The sequence below is a fragment of the Mirounga leonina genome, unplaced genomic scaffold (genome assembly GCF_011800145.1).
Source record: "Mirounga leonina isolate KUSES-001 unplaced genomic scaffold, KU_Mleo_1.0 Mir_125, whole genome shotgun sequence".
NCBI lineage: Eukaryota > Metazoa > Chordata > Mammalia > Carnivora > Phocidae > Mirounga > Mirounga leonina.
Window position 1 is genome coordinate 69090482 of NW_023270305.1, and position 26583 is coordinate 69117064.

At 44.5% G+C, this 26583-nt stretch overlaps 1 protein-coding gene across 3 annotated transcripts in view; it reads right to left on the bottom strand.

Moving 5' to 3' along the window:
* Nucleotides 1-4756: 4756 nt before the first annotated feature.
* TMEM131 (transmembrane protein 131) overlaps nt 4757-26583 on the bottom strand; it is a 240722-nt gene continuing 218895 nt past the window's right edge. For all 3 annotated transcript variants that reach the window (XM_035001727.1, XM_035001728.1, XM_035001729.1), the window contains 10 exons: nt 23717-23892; nt 20121-20242; nt 13866-13990; nt 13514-13663; nt 10170-10332; nt 8986-9107; nt 8803-8899; nt 7947-8044; nt 6839-6999; nt 4757-5822 (listed from right to left, as the gene is read on the bottom strand). In XM_035001727.1, the coding sequence (XP_034857618.1) occupies nt 5538-5822; nt 6839-6999; nt 7947-8044; nt 8803-8899; nt 8986-9107; nt 10170-10332; nt 13514-13663; nt 13866-13990; nt 20121-20242; nt 23717-23892 (1499 nt within the window). In that variant the 3' untranslated portion in view covers nt 4757-5537. The remainder of the gene's footprint in view (nt 5823-6838; nt 7000-7946; nt 8045-8802; nt 8900-8985; nt 9108-10169; nt 10333-13513; nt 13664-13865; nt 13991-20120; nt 20243-23716; nt 23893-26583) is intronic.

A 26583-nucleotide genomic window follows, 5' to 3' on the forward strand; every position in this document is an offset into this window, starting at 1 on the left:
TCCAATTTTCCCAGCACCATTTATTGAATAAAATAAAAGTCCTTTTTCCATTGGATATTCTTTCCTGCTTTGTCGAAGATGAGTTGACCATAGAGTTGAGGGTCCATTTCTGGGCTCTATTCTGTTCCATTGGTCTATATATCTGTTTTTGTGCCAGTAGCCTACTGTTTTGCTGATTACAGCTTTGTGATAGAGCTTGAAGTCCAGAACTGTGATGCCACCAGCTTTGGTTTTCTTTTTTCAAGATTCCTTTGGCTATTCAGGGTCTTTTCTGGTTTCATACAAATTTTGGGATTGTTTGTTCCAGCTCTGTTAAAAAAGTTGGTGGTATTTTGATAGGGATTTCACTGGATGTGTAGATTGCTTTGGGTAGCATAGACATTTTAACAATATTTTTTCTTCCAATCCATGACGCATAGTTTTCTCATTTCCTGTGTCTTCCTCAATTTCTTTCATAGGTCTTCTACGGTTTTCAGAGTATAGATCCTTTATCTCTTAGGTTTATTCCTAGGTATCTTACGGTTTTTGGTGCAATTGTAAATGGGATGGATTCCTTGATTTCTCTTTCTTTTGCCTCATTGTTAGTGTATAGAAATGCAACTGACTTCTGTGCACTGATTTTATATCCTGACACTTTGCTGAACTCCTGTATCAGTTCTAGCAATTTTTTGGTGGAGTCTTTTGGGTTTTCTACATATAGTATTATGTGGTCTGTGAAGTGTGAAAGTTTGACCTCTTAGCCTATTTAGATGCATTTTCTTTCTTTTTGTTGTCTGATTGCTGAGGCTAGGACTTACAGTACTATGTTGAACAACGGTGCTGACAGAGGACATCCTTGTCATGTTCCTGACCTTAGGGGAAAAGCTCTCAGTTCTTTCCCGTTGAGGATGATATTTGCTGTGGGTTTTTCGTATACGGCTTTTATGATATTGAGGTATGTTCCCTCTATCCCTACATGGTGGAGTTTTTATCAAGAAAGGATGCTGTATTTTGTCAAATGCTTTTTCTGCATCTATTGAGAGGATCATATGGTTCTTGTCCTTTCTTTTATTAATGTGGTGTATCGCATTAGTTGATTTATGGATGTTGAACCACTCTTGAACCACTGGGAATATATCCCAGCTGGTCATGGTGAATAATCCTTTTATTTTTTTAACTTTTTTAAAGGTTTTATTTATTTGAGAGAGAGAGAGAGAGAGAGAACACAAGCCAGGGGGGAGAGGCACAGGGAGAAGCAGACTCTCCGCTGAGCAGGGAGCCCAACATGGGGTTCCATCCAAGGACTCCAGGAGCATGACCTGAGCTGAAGGCAGATGCTTAACCAACTGAGCCACCGAGGTGCCCTGTGAGTAATCCTTTTAATGTCCTGTTGGATCCTATTGGCTAGGATCTTGGTAAGAATTTTTGCATCCTTTTTCATCAGGGATATTGGTTGTAATTCTCCTTTTTGGTGGAGGCTTTGTCTGGTTTTGGGATCAAGGTAATGCTGGCCTCATAGAATGAATTTGGAAGTTTTCCTTCCATTTCTGTTTCTTGAAACAGTTTCAGAAAAATAGGTATTCATTCTTCTTTAAATGTTTGGTAGAATTCTGCTGGGAGGCAATCTGGACCTGGACTCTTGCTTTTTGGGAGATTTTTGATTACTGATTCAATTTCTTTGCAGATTATGGGTCCATTCAGGTTGTCTATTTCTTCCTGTTTCAGTTTTGGTAGTTTATATGTTTCTAGGAATGCATCCATTTCTTCCAGATTGCCTAATTTGTTGGCATATAATTGCCTATAATATTCTAATTCTTTGTATTTCTTCGGTGTTGGTTGTGATCTCTTCTCTTTCATTCATGATTTTATTTGGGCTCTCTTTTCTTTTTGATAAGTCTGACTAGGGGCTTATCATTCTTATTCTTTCAAAGAACCAGCTCCTGGGGCACCTGGGTGTCTCAGTCAGTTAAGCATCTGCCTTTGGCTCAGGTTACTTACGAGAGTCCTGGGATTGAGCCCTGAATCTTGGGTTCCCTGCTCAGCAGGGAGTCTGCTTCTCTCTCTGCCTGCCACTCCCCCTGCTTGTGCGCTCTCTCACTCTCTCTCAAATAAGTAAATAAAATCTTTAAAAAAACAAAAACAAAAAAACCCCCAAGCCCCCAAAGAAACCAGTTCCTAGTTTTGTTTTTCTGTCCTACCATTCCTTTGATTTCTGTTTCATTGATTTATAGGCTTTGTTTGCTGTTCTTTTTTCAGCTCCTTTAGGTGTAGGGTTAGGTTGTGTATTTGAGACTTCTGTTGTTTCTCAAGAAAGGCCTGTATTGCTATATACTTCCCTCTTAGGATGGCCTTTGCTGCATCCCAAAGGTTCTGAATTGTCTTGTTTTCATTTTCATTTGCTTCCATGTATTTTTTAAATTCCTCTTTAATTTCCTGGTTGACCCATTCATTCTTTAGTAGGACGCTCTTTAAATTCCATGTATTTGTGTTACTTCCAAATTTTTTCTTTAGTTGACTTCAAGTTTTAAAGCATTGTGGTCTGAAAATATGCATGGAATAGTATCATTTTTTTTTTTTTTTTTTTTTTTTTTTTACTGGTTGAGACCTGATTTGTGACCTGGTATGTGATCTATTCTGGAAAATATTACATGTGCACTTGAGAAGAATGTGTGTTCTGTTAAGATGAAATGCTCCGAATATATCTGTGTATTCCATCTGATCCAGTGTGTCATTTAAAACCCTTGTTTCCTTGTTGGTCTTCTGCTTAGATGATATGTCCATTGCTGTGAGTGGGGTGTTAAAGTCCCTTACTATTATTTTATTATTATCAATGTGTTTAATTTTGTTATTAATTGGTTTATATATTTGGCTGCTCCTGTGTTAGGGGCATAAATAGAGTTGTTAGATCTTATTGGATAGACCCTTTTATTATGATATAGTGTCCCTCTTCATCCCTTACTACTAGTTTGATATAAGGACTGCTACCCCAGCTTTCTTTTGATGTCCATTAGCATGATAAATGGTTCTCCACACCCCCCTTTCAATCTGGAGGTGTCTTTGTGTCTAAAATGAGTCTCTTACAAGCAGCACATTGATGGGTCTTGTTTTTCTATCCATTCTGATACCCTATGTCTTTTGATTGGAGCATTTAGTCCATTTATATATATATTTAAAGATTTTATTTGACAGATACATAGCGAGAGAGGGAACACAAGCAGGGGGAGTGTGAGAGGGAGAAGCAGGCTTCCCGCAGAGCAGGGAGCCCGATGCGGGGCTCAATCTCAGGACCCCGGGATCATGACCTGAACTGAAGGCAGACGCTTAATGACTGAACCACCCAGGCGCCCCTATATTTTATTTTTTTTTAAAGATTTATTATTTTGAGAGAGACAGGGAGTGAGCAAGCATGAGCAGGGGGAGGGTCAGAGGGAGAGGAAGAGAATCCCAAGCTGACTTCTCACGGATGACTGAGCCATCCAGATGCCCCAGAGCTTTTACTTTATTTTTTAAAGATTTTTATTTATTTATTAGGATGAGAGAGAGAAGGAGCAGGGGGAGTGGCAGGTAGAGGGGGAAGCAGACTCCCTGGTGAGCAAGGAGCCCAATGAGGGGCTCGATCCCAGGACCCTGGGATTGTGACCTGAGCCTAAGGCAGATGCTTAACTGACTGAGCCACCCAGGCATCCCCAGCTTTTACTTAAAACAGTTAGATTGAATCCTGTCAAGAGTTCAGGTTGGGTGGGTATGTTGCCAGGCAAACACCTCCTGGGAGAGTTATTTGGAAGTAACAAAGTAACAGCAGAAGGTCTTGTATTTTTTTCCTCATTTCATGTGAATGGTGTTTCTCAGGCCTGGGGCTGAGAGCCGCATGCGGTGAGATTAGAACTTAAAAGAGATAGGCATTTGGGAGTGTCAGGTGATTCTTAGGAAGAAGTTCAGGAGCCCTAATGAGATACCTTTACTGAGGTGAAGTTTGGAACCAGGGGGTTAATCTGAAGCTCACCTGTTTTCATTGCTCTGTAACACCTTATTTGCTTTGGTGGAGAAAGAGAATCTCCAGCCTTAAATGTGTCCCCGTTTTGCAAGGGCACACAGGCGCTCCCACTAGTGAGACTGTACGAGGGCCACGTCTGCCAAGGGCCCAGAGCACCAGGGCTCGGATTGTACAGGAATCTGGGACGAATCACAGGTTGGAAAAGCGATGTGGCTGGTTCCCCTGAGCCTTAGTGTAACACGGAGAAGAGGTCGGACTCAAATTCATCTTGTACGTTTCCCCGAAACCACTCTGACCTCGGGGATGGTTGGATTTCTTCCTGATGTAACTGACCTCAAACAGAAAGTTTGTGTTGAGCATCTCCTTGTTACCCAGCAAGGCTGAGCTTTAAAACAGACTGGAAATAAGCGGCTGAGAGAAGCAGCTGGAGCAGGCAAGACCGTGTGAAAGAGTAAACGAGGCTGACGCGCTGCGGCATATGCAGCTTGCCTGGGATGTGTTGTTTCTACACGTACCATTTGGAGGATTTGTGGGAATTTTAACATTGGAAAAGGGTCAACATGCTTCTATTTAAAAGGAAGAATAAATTTTAGATGTGTCAATTATTTTCTCTCGAGGACCTTCAGTGACCACCATGGAAAGACACAGAATTTAATTAGACCACAGAGGGTTCCAGCCACGATAAATCAAACTGCACAGAATAAGGCAATGACCGAATGGTCTACTTCGGGGTGAGAGAATCCAAATAAATACATCTTGCTGTAAAGAAGAGACACACAGCAATTCAAGGCTTTTGAAAAAAGCATCATTTATTTCAAAGTACAACACAAAGTTGTATTTTTAAGAAATACACATTCAATCTTGTATCCCAAGACCTGGCTATGTGCATTTCAGTTTATCTTTAAAATAAATTCAGGTATACAAATGGTACATACCTCAAGTACAAACAGCACAGAAAATGCATATGGTCTCAACCGAATGTTTTTACATTCATTCACTGTTCTTAAAGTTGACTTACATTTCTGTAATCTGCTTTTAAACCAAGACAGCCTTATTTTAAAAAAATACTCTATTTTTCAGCACAAAGTCCTCATACATTTTTAAAATTAGATCTTGGTGCATAATATTGTGAAATTATTAAAAACCAAACTTGGTAATTTAATAAAATTGTCACATGCCAGGACTTCTGAATCAACTCAAATTATTTCCTTAGCTGTAAATGTCAAATTTGTGTTCATACAGATAAATAAAGGATGGAAGAAGACAGGTGGTGGAAACTTGATAGCAGTTAAGGTTTTCAGATGTACAGGTCTTATTAGAGTTTGTGGCTGAGTCCAGACTTTTTTCCCTAAAAGCACAACAGCAAATCTCATATTATCATAATTGCAAGAAAGATCTGAAAGAAGCGAGTGGTACAAGCCTGCCCTGCTTGAGTCTGTTTTGCAAAGACGAGGAGGGTGGGCAGTGGGAAGCCACAGCAGTAACAGCCTTAAGAAGATGTCTCACAAACTGGCATATTATGGTCTAGACGAGGGGCCCCAGTTTTTGTTGTTGTCGCCTAATTTCAATTCTCATGAGGGAAGTGTGAGTTAGACCAAGGGTCAGAGCTTCTTCTTCCGATTGTGGGGCTCCATATCCGCCACGGGTTGTACGTCTGCCCCAAGTCATCGGCTGGGCTGGAGGTGGAGGGAGCATGAGGAGCAGAGGAGTTTTCAGTGCCCATGAGGCCAATGCTTGGCAGCGTATTGGCTGGAGTGGTGAAGGGCAGGGTACTGTTCAGGTTGCTGGACCAGATCGAGTTGCTGAATGGAGTGGTGGACCACAGGCCGCTGGTGTTGCCAAGGATCGACTGACAAGACAGAAAACACGCAGCATGGAGCATCAGGACTGACAGGCACGCAGGTGGTACATTGGTGAAGCTTATGCTAAAAATCGGGGCTGGGCCATAGCTTCTTTCACCTTCTTTATTTTGAAACAAATGTTTCATACATATAGCCATCTCAGAGTCTGAGCAGACGGGTCTGCTATTTTAAAGAAGGGCTGGCAAACTACAGTCAGTGGGCCACCCCCAGCCCTGTTTCTGAAGTGAAAGGTCTGCTGGAACACGGCTGCACCTGCTGGTGGAGGGGGCACAGGTGACCAGATGCACAGAAGCAGGATGGCCTGCGAAGCCCAAAATAGCTGCTGATGCCTGTTTTAATAACCATTCTTTAAAACTGAAGCCAGAATGATTTACAAGTAAAGACAAGCTCTGAAATCTAGGAAGGTAAAATATCTACTTTCAACCCTGCTTGTCTAGTTTTTCTGAGAATGAAGGAGTCACAGTGGGACATTTTTCTGTCATACTTTTGTGAAAGCTGAAACCAGTAATTATCTTGGTAAGAATACTTTTTTGGAGCATGTTCTTGACAGAAACATTTAGCTGAAAAACCAGCAACTGTACACTGGAAAAGCTCAAGCTAAAGACAGAGGTGCCCCCCAGAAGCAAAATCAATGCAACTTTCCAGCAGCCTGCTCCTGGGGGCCCGCGGGGCTACAGCCACCCCCTGCCACTGTCTGGCCCTCAGCCACACCTGCAGGCTGATTTACGGCTTGGGAAGAGGCTGGACTGACTTTGCTCAACTCGGAGACCTACCCCACAGGTGCTCACTTGTGCTTCCTATAATTTCCTGACTAATCGCTGAAGACTATGGATGGGTCACTCTGGCAGAATATGAAGACACAGCAATGGAGGCCGTAGAAGAACTAACCTGTCCCTTCCATGCTATCTGGCCTTTTATAAGGGCGTCAGTGCCGCATGAGTAACAGTGACAGTAAGAGCAGTAATGATGAGGGAGCAGGTGAGGCCAAGCCCCAAATACTCACTGTGGCCGTGTGGGTCGGGGAACTGGAACTGGCTGGCCAGGAAGGGCTGGGATCCGTTGCTGGAGAGTCCCAAAGGTATGAAGGGCCACTACTAAACTCGTTCCAGCCTCTCTGGGAGGCTTGATTGCATGACCGAGATAACCCGAGTCTGCTGAAAACTTCTGCAAATAAGGAGGAAGTCAAGTCTGTATTATTGTGCCACGCTCACTCACCTAGGATAAGATGGGGCATTCACTCAGAGGCACATGTCCCCCCACCTGCTCACTCAGAGCCCCCCACCTGTTCTGCCAGCTCCCACCATACCCTGGGGAGAACAGGGCACAGGGGGCAATCCCCAGAACTTATGCACATGGCCCACGATCTGAGCTCTTTCCCCGCACCCATCACTGGGTGACATCAAGTGCAAACATCCCATCACTAACATGACCGCCACTGATGCAAAGCGCACATTGCTGCCTCTACTTCTGGACACCAAGTAAGGAGCCCAGCATGGCCAGGAGTCATCTTTCAGACACACAATCCTTTCTCGAAGTTCTTAAATAAATGCTGGGGAACACAAACTGATGGGCACTCAGGGCACTGAGCTGGCTCCACCAGACCTTTGGGCTGGTTGGGGGAGGGGGCAGAAGAGGAGACCCTTTTGCAAGCTTCTTGCGGGGCCTCCCTCTTTGTGGGCCGCTGTCCCAGGGCCTGAGTAGGCCCGGGCTCCCGAGCACCTACCTGGGAGAGCCCTGCTGCCCTCAAGTCAGCCCGCATATCTTCTACACGAAGAAACACACCTCTTAGAAATGCCTACTAAATGACAGGCTTGGGGTGCCTGGGTGACTCAGTCAGTTGAGCATCTGTCTCTGGCTCAGGTCGTGATCTCGGGGTCCCGGGATTGAGCCCCGCGTCGGGCTCTGTGTTTAGTGGGGAGTCTGCTTCCTCCTCTGCCCCCACCACTTGTGCTGGCTTGTTCTCTCACTTTCTCTCTCTCAATAAATCTTAAAAAAAAAAATGACAGGCTTTCCTAGTTCAGTGTGTTTCTCCACACATAAAACTAGACCTCATCTTCCTTTCTTCTCTGTCCACAGGCTTATCAGTTACAGATCTAGTGTTAAACACTCACCACCAGTTAGGTTAAAAGAATTTCCAAAGGCCGAGAACGAATTGAGGGGTGTGAAGTCAGGGCTGCTGGGGTTGCTGGCAGGACTCCACAAACCCGAGCTGGATGTTACAGGAGGAAAATGCAACACAGAGATGTATAACGGTTAGTGGGAACAGGCCTGTTACACACGGCTTCAGACACAGCGGGCGCTGCTTCACCTGGGGGCACTCAGATATGAAAGGCACAGGCTTCTACGCCACAAAGGATTCCGGCACAGAGAGGTTCTGAGCTCCTAGGCTACCGGAAGCTGTGAGCCTGGTTCAAAGCAAGTGTTCTGCAGAGAGAACAGGTGTTTTTTTCCCCTTATGTTTGCTTTTTTGGTAATGGAAGATTTATTTAAAAAATTTCAGATCTAGGACTCCTCCCTTTTAGTACGACGTAGGTAAAACTGGGGCTGTACCGACAGTCTTTACTGTTATTTATCTGGGAAAATGAACCAAGGCAATCGGTGCAGGTCATGGTGACCAGGGGGGTTGCTCTGGGTCAGGAGAGTGGCATCTCCAGTAATTTACTACACACTGTCTAGTACGAACTCCAGTTTCCTTCTCCTATCTCTATCAGCTCACATCCTTTCGTATGACAGACCGCGGACAGGGAAGAAGGATGAACACACACCTGCCCCGCTGTCGGGGGGTGGGGGCAGTCACCAGGAGAAGCATAGCACCCGGGCTTTCTGCTTCCACCCAACAGGCGAGAGCTCCTAGAGGTGCCTGACTGCTGTGATGGCCTACTTCGAATCTCGGGGGAACACACGTACGGACAGAAGAAGCTAACCTTGACTTTTATCTTTCTTTTGATTAAGAATGGTCTACCGTACCTGTCTGAGCCATCGCTGTCGACAGGAGTGTGTGAAATGCCAAGGCTGCTGGAAAAATCTGTTTTGTTTGAAGAAACTTTAGCAAAGCCATTCCCGCCTGTAACAATGGACTCTGAATCAATCAAAGGCAATTCCACCGTGCCCGAAGCCCATGTGTGACAGGCAGGACACCAAGCCACTCACCTGGACTCTTGTCGTACCCGGCGGTGACTGCAGCAAAAGTGGGGTTGCCGTTCCTGCCAGGGAGTGAGGCTGCTTTTGTCAATTTGTGTTTGCTTCCATTTGGCTGCTTGGTTTTAGGGTCACTTGAAGGAAGAAGCAAAGAGAGGGGTCATTCCTCATTAGTCCAGGGTGGAGGCCCATTGGGGGCACTTGCCTTGGGCGGTGTGGCTGCCCCGGGACTGAGCCCATGCAGTGCCCTCACTGAGGCTGGGCCCAGGTTTCGACAGGGACCTGGAAATAGTCCAGGGCAGGCCCCAGAGCACGGCCTGGCCTCACATAAAATGCTCCCAGACCTAAGACTGCTGTCCGATGGGACTTCAGGGAGAGGTGTGAAAACAGAAGGTCCCTAGAAAAGAGACCAGGGCAGGGATGAGCATTTAGGGGTGGAAAGGCTGCAATCCCATTTTAAAGAACACTAGATATGGAGCCACCGGGTCGTGGGCCAAGGAGGAGAACAAGGGCTCACTGCTGGGCAATACTATGCGGCAGGTTCCAGTCTCCAGCCCCCGTCAGGACCTGGTAAGGGGCCCGGTTCGGCAAGGGCCCCAGGCGGGGCACCTTGCCCCCTGGCTCTTTGGCAGGAGAGAAAAACCAGGCAGGTCGGCTGTAGGTTCAGGCTGGGTGGTGACAGCACTGAGGCGGGCTTGCCAGGGAGGGCGTGTGGTGCTGACGGCATATGCTGGCACACGCCAAGAACTCGTTCTGGGCTCCTCACTCTCACCGGGGTTCCTGTTACATGAAGCCGAACACGGCGGGGCTCCGGGTCAGGGCGTCCCGCCTGCCCGTCAGGAGGCCGCCGCCTCTGCGCACAGCACGTCCTGCAGCACCTCCCGGCGGCCGGCCGCGGGCCAGGGCCTGCCCTTGTAACTGCTCAGCTCCGCTGCCGTGAGGTCAAAATAAACGTGCTGTAAAGCCGCTTCCTCAACACCCAGGGCAGCTGTAGATCTTCATGTAATACTCAGGATGCTTACTGCCGGGCCCCGACGTGGGGGCAGCGACCCCGGGACAGGGCAGAAGCTTGTAAAGAACAGACAGGAGAGGTGGGACAGGACAGCAGGCTGTGGCCACCGAGCGTCTGCACTCGAAGGGCGCAAGCATCTACAGAACTTAGTTATCTGAAGAGTGGGGGGCGGCCAGGGACCCACCTGCTGGAGCTGTTGACGACGCTGCTGTAGCTGCCCCGGGTCGAGAACGGGCAAGGTGCAGCGGGGGGGGACGGAGAGGCAGGCGTCGGTGAGGTCTGGCGTTGTTTTAAGAAAATGTCTGCGTTGAGGGTTTGCAGAGAAAGTTTATAAAGGCTATCGGTAGCTGGAAATGAAAAATAAAAGGTCTCATTAATGTAGTGTTTTTTTACTCTTGAAATTACTTTTGATGTTTTGATAGAATGCAGAACTCAAGTGCTTCTGTAAGAAAGTTTTTACATGTGTTGTTTAAAGGTTTGAAAGGAAAAAAGGAAGTCCTGTGTCTCTGTGCAGCATGAGGCTTTCCGATTCACTGGCATGACTCCTCTCTCCTTGGTGCTCTGCTGCACCCTCCTGGGCAGGTTCTCCCACCTCACGCTGGGAAGGTGGCTCTTCCTTGTCCTTCAGGGACGGGCAGGGAAAATCAGTGTTTGGGATGGGAAAGAGTCCCGGTACTTCCACCCAGGCTCACACCTGCAGCAGGTGCAGGGCGGCAGGCGGAACCATCCTGAGACTATAGCTTGACCCTGCCCTGCACTCCGCAATGCCCTGCATTCCCCATCTCCAGTGCCACTTTGCACCTATCCCAGGATTCTGACATTCCTCAGTGGTGCTGGCCCCTTATTCCCCGTCCTTGTCTCCACTCCACCAGCTCTCACCCTTGAGCATGTGGCTAATCCCTTTCTTATATGCTCTGTAGTCTGCTGACGTGATGCCCATGTTCAGGGCCCATCTCCAAGCTCTCCACCTTTTGGCCTGCCTCGGAAGCCCCTACAGCACAGTGTGTCTGATATCACCTCTACATGGTAGGGCCATTATTTGTACAACTGTCCTGATCCTTCCCTAGCCACCCCTTGTATTACACCTTCTCTGACTCTCCCCCCACTCCCAAGAAGTGAGCTGGGAGCTGTCCACAGTGGGGCGGCCACACTCTGCCTTGTGGTGCTTGCTCGCCCAGGTGCCTGTCCTGGGGGAGCATGCGCTGCATCCCTTGGTGGCTCTCCTTTAGTGGGATGTGTTTCCCTGGGCCCAGTAGCTGCAGAAGCACTTAGTAAATGTTGGAATGCAACACGGGAAGTCAAGAAAAGTCAGAAAAAGACCTTATGGACTAATGCTTGAAGTAAGAAGAGAAGATGGGGGGGAAGGCAGGAGGTGACCAAGAATAGCATAGGGCATGTGTAATTAGAGAACTTTTCTATTTGCCTTTCAATAACCCCTTGGATTTGTTGTCTTTTAAAGTCATGACATTATTCCAAGACAATTTTCTCAGCATCTCCTATGGGCACAGGGCACCATGCTATAAGGGGTGCTGCCTGGGGGTAGAGCGATCTCTCCACATGGGTTCCCAGCGAGGAGCGGGCTCGCAAAGCCCTGAGTGAAAGATGCTTTAGCCCAGTGGGAAGCCTAGGAAGTGAAGCACTGCTAACAGAGGGTTTGGAGGCTAGAGGTCTCAGCCAGATCAATTATCAGCAAAGGGTGGAGAAGGGAGAAAAGATAAGAAAGCAGGGGTAGAGGAAGTGTATTAGACTGATTCTTAATGGTTTCATGTAGCAATTTTGTGTATCTAGTGGAGCCCTGTAGAACTTTCTAGTAAGGCTGGTGGAGAGAGCAGAGAGGTTACAGGATGTGGGACCAGGGTAAGATATTCCTTGGCTGGAAAAGCACAAAATAATTACGCAGATGTGGGCCTTGGAGCGAGTACACACTTTTCCCAGTGGCAAAGCCATCTAGCTGTATGACAGGGAGCTCTGCCCTGAGGCACTGAGCTCTTGGAGACATCGGCTGGCCTTCTTGGATGGGCCTGCGGAGGAAACAGAGGCCTGCAGCATTCTGCTTTCCAAACATTTTCTTCTCCAGACCATTTGCCTGGCATTTCTCACATTCCTCCCCTCCTGAGGTGTGGAGCCAAACTCACATGGGGTTGGATCTGGGCTTTTTCTCCTCCATCCCAAAGGACTGATGCCAGCACATTCCTCAGGTGCCACTTTGTGGTAACTCTGTCACAGCCAGCTATCTGGCCCTGAAGGCTGTGTCCAGTTTATGTCCCCTCTTTCCTGTACCACGTGTTGTTACTCACAGCAGCAGAGCTTATGCTGACTTTACTGGGCTGCAGACAACCCTATGAAACTGGCTCCCTGGGAACCCTGTCTCCCAAAGCTGAAAACCTCCCTCTGTGGCGGAGGTGATGTTTGTTTAATATAGAACGGCCCAAATCACAAAGAAGCCAAGGACCAGTGTCCAGCTGAAACCCGAGAGGGGAATCTAAGGAACAAAAAGCATTCAGCCTAAGGAACAAAAATCAGGACTACTGAGAGATTCATTCAAGATATCTTGAATGACCAGGGATTTAGGTTTGTATCTCATCCCAGGCAAAATATAGTATTAAAAAGGGCCAGAAGGTCTCATGGCAAATAGGGGGCCTACAGGTTTTAACAAAGAAAGCATCTTTTTCCAGTGAAAATGTAAAAGGCGCCATGCACCGCACCTGGATTCCCAAGTTCTCTTCCTCATTCATCTTACTGGGGGCTTCAGTCACCCACTCTTCAGTTAAATCCCGCTTTGCCCCAAACAATCTTTTGTTCAACTGTGATTTTCCCTTTGGCACAAACTGTCTAAGTGTGAGTTCGCTCTAACACTGTAGATGAATCAGTCCTCGAGCTGGTCCTCTCTCGACCCCAAATCCCTATAATTGGGCCCCTCCTTGGCTTGTCTCCATTGTCTTCTATTTTGGGTCCTGAGTATCTATGGTGAGGACCTCGATCTTATTTTATAGCCTGTGCTACTGTCATGATTTACTGTAGGGCCAAGTCTGACAAACAAGGTAAAGAAGCTAGTGAGTAAAATAATGAAACCTTCACGCAGGTTGTTTATGTAAAAGATGTGGGTCAAATTGAAGGAAGACTGAATTTTTACAAAAATGATTATTACACTGTAAATGCATGGGGAACTAGTCAGCTAAAAAATGGCAGAGTTAATGATTTCATATAGAAGTATTTCTTCGGATGATTCACCGCTCCGGACAGATCTTCCCATTTTGTACACTGGGAAGTGGTGTGGTCTACCAGCTCTGGAAGAAGAGTCCTCATGTGAACTGTCTCCTGGTTTCTCTGGTGTAAACACTCCCCCCACGAGCCAAACGAGCTACGACACTTTCACCAAAGGCAGACTATTGAACAATGGGCTTTGGCTGGCTGGTACAAGTGGGCTCCAGCAGACCACAGATGCCAGGACTGCTTTTAAAGCAATATGCCCCGTGGAGTCTTCCTGCCCAGAGTGGGGCACCACGGTTTCTAAATTCCCATACTTACAGCTGCCGGGTTTGTGAACTGGCACGGAATCCCATTCTGGTGGTGGAGAGTCTTTTTCACCTTCTGAGCTACTGGTGTTGCCTAGTTCTTGACTATTTGGGAGGAATTTTGCTAGGGCAGGTGGCCTGTTTTCCACTAACTTATTTGTACCTACACAAAAATCAGGAAAAAAAAATCATTAATGGAGGATAATTCCTTTCTTTCAGGTCTGTTTCAATGAACCTTCTAATGAGGATGAGAACACCACCGTAGCCTTTTATAGGGCTGATAACTACTAATCAATTACTGGTAACTCTCAATAATTACTAATACAATGAATCATGAAAATATCCATATGGTGAAATGAAAATACCTTTTGTTTTCTGGGAATTTCGTGTTTTGGATCCACTTGTCAATGCAGTTGGAAGAGGAATCTTGGTTGGGAGATTTCTGCGTTGTTTACTTTCCAATGGGGGGGTATAAGGGAGCTCTAAAGAACTGAAAGACAATCATGGATGGAAAATTCAAATTTATGCCTTTGTTTTGGAGCAGAGAGTAGAAGTCACTGATCATGCTATAATCTCCACTGCGTATGTTTTTCTAATCTGGCTTCCTCAGACACTATGTAGTCATGGTCCTAACAACACTGACTGCTTTCCAAATGTTTCCAAGACTGTTCAGGAGACACTCAGCACTTGCAGATTTATGCTTTGCTATTCTGAGTGCTGACAACGAACTGAGGTCCATTACTGGATACTATGGAATGGGTTAGAGCACCTACCTCACAGAGTATGTATAAAGCCTTTAGCACAAACATGCTGCTTTGGGGGCTGCTGAATGCAGTTATTTTGCTTGTGAATGAGTCTTTTCCAGCGTCTGAACTACTAGTGGGATTCTTGAATGTGGAGATTCTGAAAGGTCTCAGACTTAAAATGTCCAAGGGTCTGCACATTTGTCTCATAGAAACCATGAAATGAACCAGGGCTAAGTTCCTGGGTTGCTTTTGAAAATCCACTAGCCCACTGCAGGGCAGCAGGACTGAGCGATTTGCCTAAGCTCTAGGGTGAGTAAGATGAGATGAATCTTCTTCTTTATTCTTAAACTCAAGGTTAACCCTGGGCAAAAATTTAAGTATTATTTTTATTTAGAGTGTATATGTGTTCTAATAGATTTAGAGGTAAGCTTAACATAATAAACATGTATAAGAAGAACTAATTAGCTCTGAACTTCCTGTCCAAGGCAAAATGGGAGGCATGCTGGGCTAAGTTTCCACAGCCTGATGAAGAGAACATTAAAATTTGCTGGGAGAGAAGCAATTTCTCAGAGAAATGGACAGATGACCTATAGAAGGTGGCAGTGTGAGCAACGTAACTATCTGGGCCATAAGGACATTCTTTACAAATTTGCTTCTGTAATGGCCACCAAGATCAAGTAGTAGGCTTGGGAAGGCCTCTGACAGGAGCTAAGCTAACTTGGTCCAAGAAGGGCATTTTCCGGTGAAGGCTGAGACATAGCTGACAGAAACTGGTGGTCCCTTGCGAGAATTCTTCCAAAAATCATCAGTGATCTCCACCATTCTCCTGGTGATGGCCAGAAAGCTGTCGGTTCAAGGCTGAGCAGACAGCTTGCTTTTCATTAAAAATCTGACAAAGTTTACTGGCTGACGTAGATGTTCTAAAATGGGTGTGTCTCCAACACACCACTCTGGCCTCCCCGAGCCTATCCTTCAGGTTATTTGTTATGCACCACATCATCTTCCTTCTGTTGCTACTCCAACTTCTCACTCCTAGAAGGCAGCCAATTTCTGCTAGGTTCTGGGACAGGGACAGCCCACTGTACTAATTCACACCAGATCTCAAAGGTCAGAAGGGTTCAAACCTTCCAGATGACAGAATAATACATAAATATTATTAATGATATAAATAAACACATTTTAACATAGGCTATTTACAAATATTTATATGGTAGTTGGTTAAAGGTCATTTTCTTTTCTTTTGTTTCTATTTCACATATTTTCTATAATAAATAGATATTATATTCAGAATTAGTAAAAGAGCTAACCAAAAACCCAAAGGGCTCTGTTAACCCAAATAAGTAGAATTTTTGGCAGGTTAACAAACCAACATGAAAGAATTCACTGTATACGGGCAAGAGTATTAATGCTACAGTTTTATAAATCTTCCATGTCCTTCTACTTCTGATTGACAGTATTATTTAAAAACTCCATTTAAGGGGCGCCTGGGTGGCTCAGTCGTTAAGCATCTGCCCTTGGCTCAGGTCATGATCCCAGGGTCCTGGGATCGACCCCCGCATCGGGCTCCCTGCTCAGCAGGAAGCTTGCTTCTCCCTCTCCCACTCCCCCTGCTTGTGTTCCCTCTCTCACTGTGTCTCTCTCTGTCAAATAAATAAATAAAATCTTAAAAAAAACCCCTGTATTTAAGAAAAAACAACAACAAAGGCTCCCATGAAACAGACACCCAGCCCTCTGGGGGTGGTGGCAGAGGTGGGTGTGCAGTTATTTTTAAGTCATTTATAAGTATAGGGGGTGGGGGCTATTTATACAAAGCATAACTCTGTGCCACTGTAAAATTAGTTGGTTTTTTAAGAAAAAAGGTGTCAGACAACTATTTTATTTTTGCTGATTCATACTGTCCAAAATTAAGCTGGATGATCTTTATCAAGAAACCTTTTTTAAAGCCTTCTGAGTAAAATAGGTAAGAGCCTACTTAATTTAAATGATTCTTTCTAGAAGGGAAAAACCTTTGGTTTTTCAGATCTGGTGGTTGAGATGCCAGGCTTTATTTTTGCTCATGTAATACAGTCTATGCCCCTGTCTGGGGAAGGGGGAAGGCAGAGAGCTGAAGCCAAGATGAGGGCTTTCCCAGTGCTCTCGGGTCTGGAGGCCAGGGTGTGAAATGTGGTGCTCACGGCCCTGAGCTGAGTGTGCTGTTAGAGCAGAGTAGTAGAGAGTACAGTTATTCTATGAAGACCTTTCCCCCCCCTCATTTTAATTATTACATTCAAGTCATGTAAGTCATGTAAAGTGTTGCTGAATAAACGGACAACTTCTATGGTGTCGAAGCTGACCAAGATGGATCGACCAGGTCTCTGCCATTACAACACTGCTCCACACTCCCAGGAAATGATTTTTTGAAATGAACTTGTGGGAGTATGGTAGGATGTGGCTGCACAGGCAGAGACCATGACTGAGACACTGCTCTGGCTTTATCAACACCTATTTATAAGAAAACAGGTTCCTCAACATTTCAGGATTGGGTCTTGTAGCCTAGAGATAACATAACATCCCAATAATATTGACAATATTTAAAGACTAATTTTTGATAAAGCAAATGTGAACTAAGCCCACAGATTTTATTAATCTTAGAATATCAGTGTTTTGGCTTACTGATATATGGAACAGACATTTATTCCCAATCACATAAAGCTTTCAAAAGAAGATGATAATACATATATGCCTTATTAGTGGTATCTCTTTTTAAGAGTGTATCTATACCCTTCAGATTGTAAAACCAAAGAGTAACACACAGCATTTCTGAGGTGACAGGAGTTTTGGGTACCACTAATATTAGGACTGGCAGTGATTTTACCTGAGTGACAGACTGCCATAACTCAGTGTAGACAGAGAGTGGCTCTATTCAGAGAGGTCACGTTTCTGGTTATTAAAAAAGCCAGTCTTTGTATGATCTCCCTGATACATGGAATTTAAGAAACAAAACAGAGGATCACAGGGGAAGAGAGGGAAAAATAAAACAAAACAAAATCAGAGAGGGAGACAAATCGTAAGAGACTCTTAGTAAACAAACTGAGGGTTGCTGGTAGGGGGAATAGGGTAACTGGGTGATGGACATTAAGGAGGGCACTGGGTATTACATGAGACTGATGAATCACTGAACTCTACCTCTGAAACTAATAATACATTATATGTTAATTAACTGAATTTAAATAAAAAAATAAGAGAATATATGGTCTACTTGTGAAAACAAAAACAAAAAAGTCTTTAACTCCATATTTGAGTGATGTACTAATGAATTCTGACTCTTTTAATACTTTTATCCAACTGAGTTTGGGAAAACACAAAACAAGATTGGTGAGTTTAAAGAGATTAGATTAAGGAGATCAGAAGAGTAAGGTTGCATACGGATTTCTCCAGTTACAAAAGACAATTTTAAAAGACAATTGAGAGGACACTACTTACACCGTCTTGCTGGTAACGATTTTTTCTCTTAACTATGTACCAAAGGACATGATTATCCTTGTAACTGTCCCTTGACAGACAGCCAGTAGAGAATGGGCTCCTGTAGCTTTCTGTTAACCAGAGAACTCAAAATCCGTACAGTTGGTGGCATTCAAAGAAATCTTTTATAAAATGTTCAAAATCAAATCCGCTAATGGTCAACTTATTTTATAAAAAAAAATCAGAATACTGTAGAAGAGGAAAAGGGATGAGGGTAAAAATGAACATGTAGTATTTGTATAAGAAATAGTATGTCTCTGAGCTCAGGCATCGAGGCTAATACACAGTGCAGAATGGGTAAAAGTCCTCTGTGGAATGGTTTTGCTATGGTAATTCTGCTAATGGTCAGTTTATTTCATAAAAATTTGGAATAGGGGCGCCTGGGTGGCTCAGTTGGTTAAGCGACTGCCTTCGGCTCAGGTCATGATCCTGGAGTCCTGGGATCGAGTCCCACATCGGGCTCCCTGCTCGGCAGGGAGTCTGCTTCTCCCTCTGACCCTCCTCCCTCTCATGCTCTCTCTCATTCTCTCTCTCTCAAATAAATAAATAAAAATAAAATCTTTAAAAAAAAAAAAGAAAAAAAAAGAAAAAAAATTTGGAATATAACAGAAGTCAGTGGAAAAGAGATGAAGGTAAGAATTAACATGTACTATCTGTTTTAAAAAATTATGTCTGACAGCTCGGGCATCAAGGCTAATCATACAGATTTGGCAAAAGTCACCTACAGAACAGTTTTGTTATGATAATTCTTAGAAGGTTGGTTTTTAAATTTGTGATAAGAATTACAGCATGATTGTCTATTCTCACAAGATCTCCATGAAAACTACGGTTTTTCATAATTTGTGTTTTTTAGCCCCATTTACTTAAGAATATCTGATTAATCACCTAAGCCTGAAAAAGACCTAGAAGAATAATCCCTAATCACTAGAGTATTATTCCAGTCCTGGGGTGCCAGAATGTTGTTAGCACTAATTAGTGCCTCAGGTTGATTTCTCTCAGGAGAGATCCAAGTGTATCAACCATTACTCCACTTGACATTGATTCTAGCTGGGTCAGATTGTTCGCAACAAACTGTGGGATTGGATCTCATAAAAATTTGCACATAAGAGTGAATTTTAGGTATAAATATTCCATTAGTAATTAATGACTGCCATATGCTGTATTATTTCATAAATTCAGGGACGAGGTTTCATTTCACTATAGTTAACACCTAATTTCTCAGGAGCTGTTGGTTCTATGGAAGACACTGCCTGTGCCTGAGTTAAGCCATCTAGGGAAAGACTCCAGTTTATTGGTGTTTCTGGAAAGCTCACGTATTAGTTCCAGAATCAGAGTAAAACTGATCTTCCAAAAATGTAAGGCCAATTCGAATGATAACAATGCTTTCCTTTAGTAATTTATACCCAATTCCTTCAACTTCCTAGGTCAATGTGCACTTATCACACAAGAAGGTAAATATCAGCTTACATGCTGATGGCCATTTTATACGACCAACTATGAAGGGCATGGACAATGCTAAAACTAAAATTAGCTTATTTGGTAGATCTAAGGTTTAATGAAAGTAACCTTAGTTAATGACCTAACAGTTCAACTCCTTCATTTACTTGAGGAAACATTCTGCAGCAAGCCTTCCCTGTGGGGCCCACCAGAATCCTGTTCCATAGTGACTGGAATGGAGTTATTTCCTAGTTAATTCTTGTTGATAGAGGATATCTGCCCTGAGTTTTTTTTTTTTTTTTTAATGAGAGAGTGAGAAAGGAAGAAGGGGAGGGGCGTAGGGAGAGAGAGGGAAAGAATCTCCAGCAGACTCTCCGCTGAGCGCAGAGCCCGACTCCGGGCTTGATCCCAGGACCCTGAGATCATGACCTGAGCTGACACCAAGAACTGGACGCTTGACACCAAGAATTGGATGCTTGACTGACTGAGCCACCCAGGTGCCTCTGCCCTGTGCATTTTTCAGGTAAGAATAAATTTTTTCAAGTTTTATGGCACAAAAGTCTAGAACCCAATTGCAGCTCTAGGTTAGTGAACAGAGTCAGAGCTCTTTTTGAGAAAAGTTATGCTCCTACCTGTGGTTAAACCATTTGTACAGAACTGGAATGGCTCTCTGCCTGGGAACAAATTACCAACCTAAAATTTCATCCTAAATTTTCATAACAAGTCATTAACTCTGCCTTTTCCATGTCTGACAGCAGCAGCATGTGGTCCCCAATCAACACCAGGCATCAGAAAAGACCCGAGAGGAACACAATGCAGTCATGGCTTTTGCTGCAGAAATCCCATAGTAACCAACTCACCACAAAAACATGACCTGATTTCACCAGTCATTTCTTATGGATACCTGATTTCTCTGCATACATTTATTTTTCTTACCTGGGTTTCACATCTGTTGGGATTTCTTTCTTTAAGAGTTTTTTGCTTTTTTGCTTCACTTGAGACATTTCATTTTCATGTTTTTCAGGCATGGCTTGTTTTCCCTTTTGCTTTTCTGTATCCTGTAAAAAAATGTACACTTAATTGCTGAGAAGGACTCATAAAAATGAGTGATACAGTCCTAGATGAAGGCAGAGACACAAAACCAAAGATGTAGCAGATACAACACGTTGTATGTTTAAAAACAATAAACTCCTTTCGATCTTTACTGTAGTTCTGCCAATTTTTTAGCCTTTGATTTATTATAATTATGTTTGGGCGAGCCCGGGTTATAAAGAGTGTTGTTTTATTTATCCTGACGTCCTGCCTGGGGTGGGTGGTGGCAGCGGCAGCAGCAAATTGGTAGCTTCTCATTTTTAAGCACCGGGTGAGAAAACCTTGCTCTTTTACAAGAAAAGTCAGCTTGGAGTACAATATAAAGTCCTATCCTTCTGGCAATGTTGCTCATCCTAAGTACAGGTAAAATCCAGGGCAAGAAAGCAGCGCAGGCAGCAGTAAGTGTTCACACCTGTTCCCGAAGTGTTCCCGAGCGACACTGTGACTGTGAAAGTGTTACGGTGGGTTTAACGCTATCCATTCACCGTCAACGAGAGGGGCTTCGTTATTCATTCACTCACTCAACTGACACTTACTGGTCACCCACTTGGTGCTAGGCAGTGCAGGCCCACAGGGCCCCAGCCCTTTCCCCGAGGACTGTGAAGTCTAGCAGGAGGCAGATGCATACGACGGCTGGAGGTGAACTTGTACCCTGGTGGAGAACTATTCACGGGCTCTGACCAGAGCAGAGAAGGACTGTCTTACCTGGCCTGAGTGTGGAGCCTGCACTGAGGTCACACTTAAGCTGCACCTTAGAGCTGTGCTATGTCGCTGGTCTGTCCACTCTGGTTTCTTCCGGTCCCTGACTGGGTAAGTACGGAAGCCGCACTTAGGCACGTTTACAGCAAGTCCACACTGTTGTGGCATCCAGGCACGAGACCAGTGCACTTGTCTCCCAAACAGGGCATAGATCTGTTCAGGTCTCACTGAACTCGCTGGGGAGTTGCATGTGGAATGGGTGTGTACTACTTATGTGTGGTAGGACCACCTATACGACAGATTGGAAAGAAAAAACACACTGGTTCTTCATCACACATGGCTGGAGCAGCACCATGTGCAATGATGCACTGAGGCTAATCAGGGGTACGGACAGGGGAAGGACATGCTCAGCAGAACGGCACAGCTGTGGGTATGGGAGGAGTTACTGGCACAAGGTAAATGAGACGCTACCCAGCTTCACTATTTATGGACATTAAGGCAACTTGGGTTTTAACAGGTCACATCAGGTCAATCTATTTAATTGTCAGGAGTGAATAACCAGAGAAAGGGCTAACCCACACTCCTGCCCACCTTTTAAGACTGAGTTATTCAGGAAGTACTTCTCGAACACTTGACTCATCAAGGACTTTGTATACCATGAGCTCTTTGAGGACAAGGAGATGGTCTTTTTGTCTTCTGTTGTTTCCCAAGCACAAGGTCTGGCACTCAGGTGCTCAGTACCTAATTTTTTTTTCATTTTAAGTTGCCTTAAAAAGATTTTGAGTACAGCTGATGCAAATATTACATAAGGTTCAAGTGTACAGCATAGTGATTCAACACCTCTATATGTTATGCTGTGCTCATCACAAGTGTAGCTCCCATTGGTCACCATACAACGCTACTGCGGTATCATTGCCTACATTCCCTATGCTGTGCCCTTTATCCCTGGGACTTACTCAGTGCACAAGTGGAAGCCTGTATCTCTCACTCCCCTTCACCCATTTTGCCCATTCCCCCTACCCACCTCCCCTCTGGCCACCACCAGTTTGTTCTCTGTATTTGTGGGTCTGATTCTGCTTTTTGTTTGTTTTGTGTTTTAGATTCTACACATGTGTGAAAGCAGGTGGTATTTGTCTTTCTCAGTCTGACTTTTTTCACCTGGCATAACCTCCTCCATCCATCCTATCACAAACAGCAAGAGTTCATCCCTTTTTAATGGCCGTGTAGTATTCCACTCAAGCCTTCCTTTTTGAATGAATGGGTAGAAGAAGGTTGGAAAAGCCATCTATGGGATAGTGACCTGTCAAGTCTGTTATCTAGTTAGGAAGAAAACACACACAACTGGCAAACAAATCAGTCACCAAGAAATAAAAGCACACAAACTATATGCAAGAGCACTGAGGACGACGACTAAACACTGATCAGAAGGGAGGAGAGCGGGCATGAAGGCCGCATGGAGTCTGTGCTGTGTCTGTAAGAAACAAATGGTGGGGAAGGAGATGGAAGGAGCAGGAGGAAGCGAACGGAGAGGGGAGAATGATGCCAGGGGGTGCACAGAGAATGGTGGCAGATGGGGTCAGCTGGAGAGAAGCGTTAGGAGAAAAGCCGGAAGGGCAGGAAAAGAAGTGAGGAAACGTGAAGAAAGCCTGCCCTGAAAATGCTTTCCAAATGCTTATTCATATCATTGAAACTGCTGGGATTCCACTCAAAACCGAAGATGGCATTCTGCTTCTCTGAAGGAATCTGTTAGAAAGGATATAATACAGTACAGAAGTCCAGTACTATGCACTGTACTGAGGGCGTACAGAGCACCCCACCAAATGTGAAGGACGTGAAGGGGAAGGGAGCTGACAAGAAAAATAAGTCACATGTAAATTTCATTAAAAAATTAACATATGCAGATGATGCTGTTAGATATCTTTAAGAAATGGTTCCTTAGGTCACTAGATTAGAACTGAAAAAGAAATTCGGGCCTAGATTATTAAAGGCTATATTAGGATCATATTAAATTTGGAATACAGTTATCTCAAAATAAAAATGCCAAAATAGAACTATGCCCTCACTTTTCTGCATAGCACTTGTAACTCACACTCTCAGACCTGCTCACAACGGTAACTTTACCTTCCATTTACCTAATGCCACTAAGTAGCGGGCATTCTGCAGTATTATTTGACACTGGTGACTACCCTGAGAGCGGAGGACTTTGAGAAGCGAGGCGGCTTTCTTGATGTAATGTGTGCTGAGCTGGGTCCCCAGTTCTGAGTGACCACTGATGTGTGGCGTGTTTCCCTGGGCCACCTTCCCCTCCAGGACAGTCACTGCCCAAACTGTGGGAGGAGTGAGCAGCTACTGAAGGCTGCTGTACCAGCAGCAATAAGACAGGAAAAGTCCCATATAATGAAAACGGTCTAGGTCCTTCTCATCCTCTTTTAAGACTTAAAATTTGAAATAAATTTCATGAGCCAGAGTAGTTACTATTCCAGAGAGTCCCTAAGTTTCAAGCTGTGTTTCCAATTTCTAACTACTTCACTTTACCAACATGCTTGCCGGTGTTGTTGCCTGGGGGATATGAAGACCCCCATCCTGGGGGCTGTGACTGTTCAGGCATGCCTGTGCACACGGGGAAGGACTCCCCAGAGCATGCGCCTACGTAAGAGAGAAAAGCCCGATCTAGGAGAGAGTCTCTTGCGAGCTGCAGGGGGCACTTGCTTCTCTTGTCTGTCTATGGGAGCCCATCATACCTCCTTGAGGAGAGGCTCTGTGTCAGGGTTGGAGGTCTCTGTGGTGGTGGAGGAGCTGTCGTCATCAGCCAGGGAGTCTTTCAGATCATCTTCCTGTGGCTTTCCCTTTCCCTTCTTCTCCTTTTCTTCTTGCTTCTTAGGTGGTTTCACCTTGCGCTGAAGAGGTTTTCCTTTCCCTGGGGATGGAAATCAAAGTAAAGTAACTTCTTGATGTTTTAAATAGCTCAGAAAACACAGCCATTATAGCTTTTCTCCAAGAGGCTGGACTCTTTCTCATTAGTGAAGGTTTCTTTCTCTACTTTATTTCTTCTCTAATTAAAACTTTCCAAATCATGTTTGACTTTCTTTTATTATTAACATATAATGTAGTATTTGTTTCAGGGGTACAGGTCTGTGATTCATCAGTCTTACACAATTCACAGCGCTCACCACCACATATACCCTCCCCAGTGTCCATCACCCAGCCACATGTTTGACTTTTTGATGAGAATATTTGTAAAAATCAATTTTGTTGAGGCATAATTTATGTACAGTAAGATAAACCCATTTTAAGTGTACAGTTCAATGATTTTGGGCAAACTTAGTAGTTTTGACAAATCTACGTCTGTCTTAGAATACTTTTTGATACCCCCAAGGATGATGTAGCTTTGAAAAATCACACAAGAGAAAACCAGACATCCTTTCAAATCTGTTTGGAGATGGAAGCCTGAAGGTGACACAGGATGAGAAGCCCTTGTACATCACCCAAGGGGTGCTCAGAGGCCTGGGGGCAGAGCCATGATGGCTGAGTCCAAATCCTGGCTCTCCCTAACCAGGTGCACATTCTTGGCCTCCCATCTGTAAGCTAGGAGAGACAACACCTCATAGGGTTGTAATAAGGAATTGCATAAAGCCTTCAGAGCTGTGGCCGGCACATAAACACCACGGAATGTTCTATATGGACAGAGTGAGACAGAGCTCTAGAAAGCCTACTATTTTAAAAGATGTGGATGCTCCCAAGACAAATGAGAAACCAACCCACAACATATCTGAGTGCCCACTACTTCCCAGGCAGCATTCCATGTCCTGGGAATTCAGCAGTAGCACCGACGACATAACCCTTGCCCTCACCGAGCTTCCATTCTAGCTGCATTAGGCAACAGCAGAGAAATCCCTGGATTTCAGCACCTGTGCAATCACCTGGGCGGGCAGGCAGGGTAAAGCTGCAGAAGCCACATAAGCCGCAGTCGAACCTATTCTCTATACGCCATTTAAAAATACATCCTTTTGATAATGGGAGCTTAAACAAGTTGTTTAAATCCTAACGTTTCCTGGCCACTGTTAATTATTGCCAGAAAATCAAACTTTGGCATCTAAACAGGGGTTGGCAAACTGTGGCCCATGGATGAAATCTGCCCTGTGGCCTGTTTTGTTTGGCTTGTGAGGCGAGAATGATTTTTTTGTTTTTTAGTGATCGAAAAAAAGAAACAAAGAAGAATACATGACAGAGACAGACCACGCCTCACCTATTTACTGTCTGGCCCTTTACAGAAAACCTTTGCTGGGCCTGATCTAGAAAAAGAACAGGTAAAACTCTGACTGGATTTTAGGAATGTCATTTTGTTATTTACTTTCACACTGATTCCAGGAGGTAATAAACTTGAAACCACAACTGGGACATTAAGTCTCAAAAATTGAGAAGCCTTTGTTTTAGCAGGAGACTGGCCAGTGGTTTAATTATAACAGCTTCCAATCCACCCTGACTGCCTGGAGCTCCTTTCTGCCATGGCAAATGGGAAGGAGCCTGTATGGCTCTGGCGCCATGAGCCCCCAGAATTCTCAGCCTTACTGATCTCTCCATCCTCAGCGCCTTGCATGGTGCCCAGCACATGGCAAGTGCTCAGCCAGTGTCTGCCAAGCTGTACAAGTTGGTTTTGTGCCTTTGTAAACCCTGAAATACTCCTACAGTGTGACCTGCTCTGAGACTTGCCGCCCCAAGTCTGGAAGCTTATCCCATATCTCACTCTTTCACGAGTAACATATCAAGGTTTGAATCCAAAGTCGGTCTTCATCGCAAACTGTGATTCCATTTATAGCACATTCTTGAAATGACATATTATAGGAATGGAGATTAATCGTTGCCAGGGGTTAAGGAAGGGAGAGGAGTCGGAGGGAAGTGGGTGTGGCTAGAAAAGGACACACAAGGATCATTATGGTGATATAAATGTTCTGTATCTTGACTAGATCAGTAACAGGTGTAACCTGGAGATATTGCAGGTTTGGTTCCAGACCACCACAATAAAGTGAGTCAAATTAATTTTGTGGTTTCCTAGTGCATATGAAAGTTATCTTTACACTATACTGTCACCTATTAAGTGTGTAACAGTATTATATCTAAAAAAAAAAACCCCACAACGTCCATATCTTAATTATTACTAAAAAATGCTAACCATCATCTGAGCTTTCAGTGAGTTGTAATCACTGATCACAGATCACCAAACAAATTTAATAATAATGAAAAAGTTCAAAATATTGTGAGGATTGCCAAAATGGGACACAGAGACATGAAGTGAGCAAATGCTACTGGAAAAATGCTGCCATAGACTTGTTCAGTGTAGGACTGCCACAAGCTGTAAGAAAACGCAGTTATCTGCGAAGGGCAATAAAGTCAGGCACAGTAAGATGAGGCATGCCTGAATCCTGGTTGTGATATTGTACGGTTGACTAAGTTATGTCCAGTTGGTGGTTGCTACGCTTGCTCATAAAAGTGGTCAGAATGAAACAGTTTTTCATTGCTTTAGAACCCAATTAAGTGTATTTTTTCTAATAATTGATTAGATACAAAACTCTTTATTGGCAAAAGCCACTTGTCTTTATCCGCAGGGTAC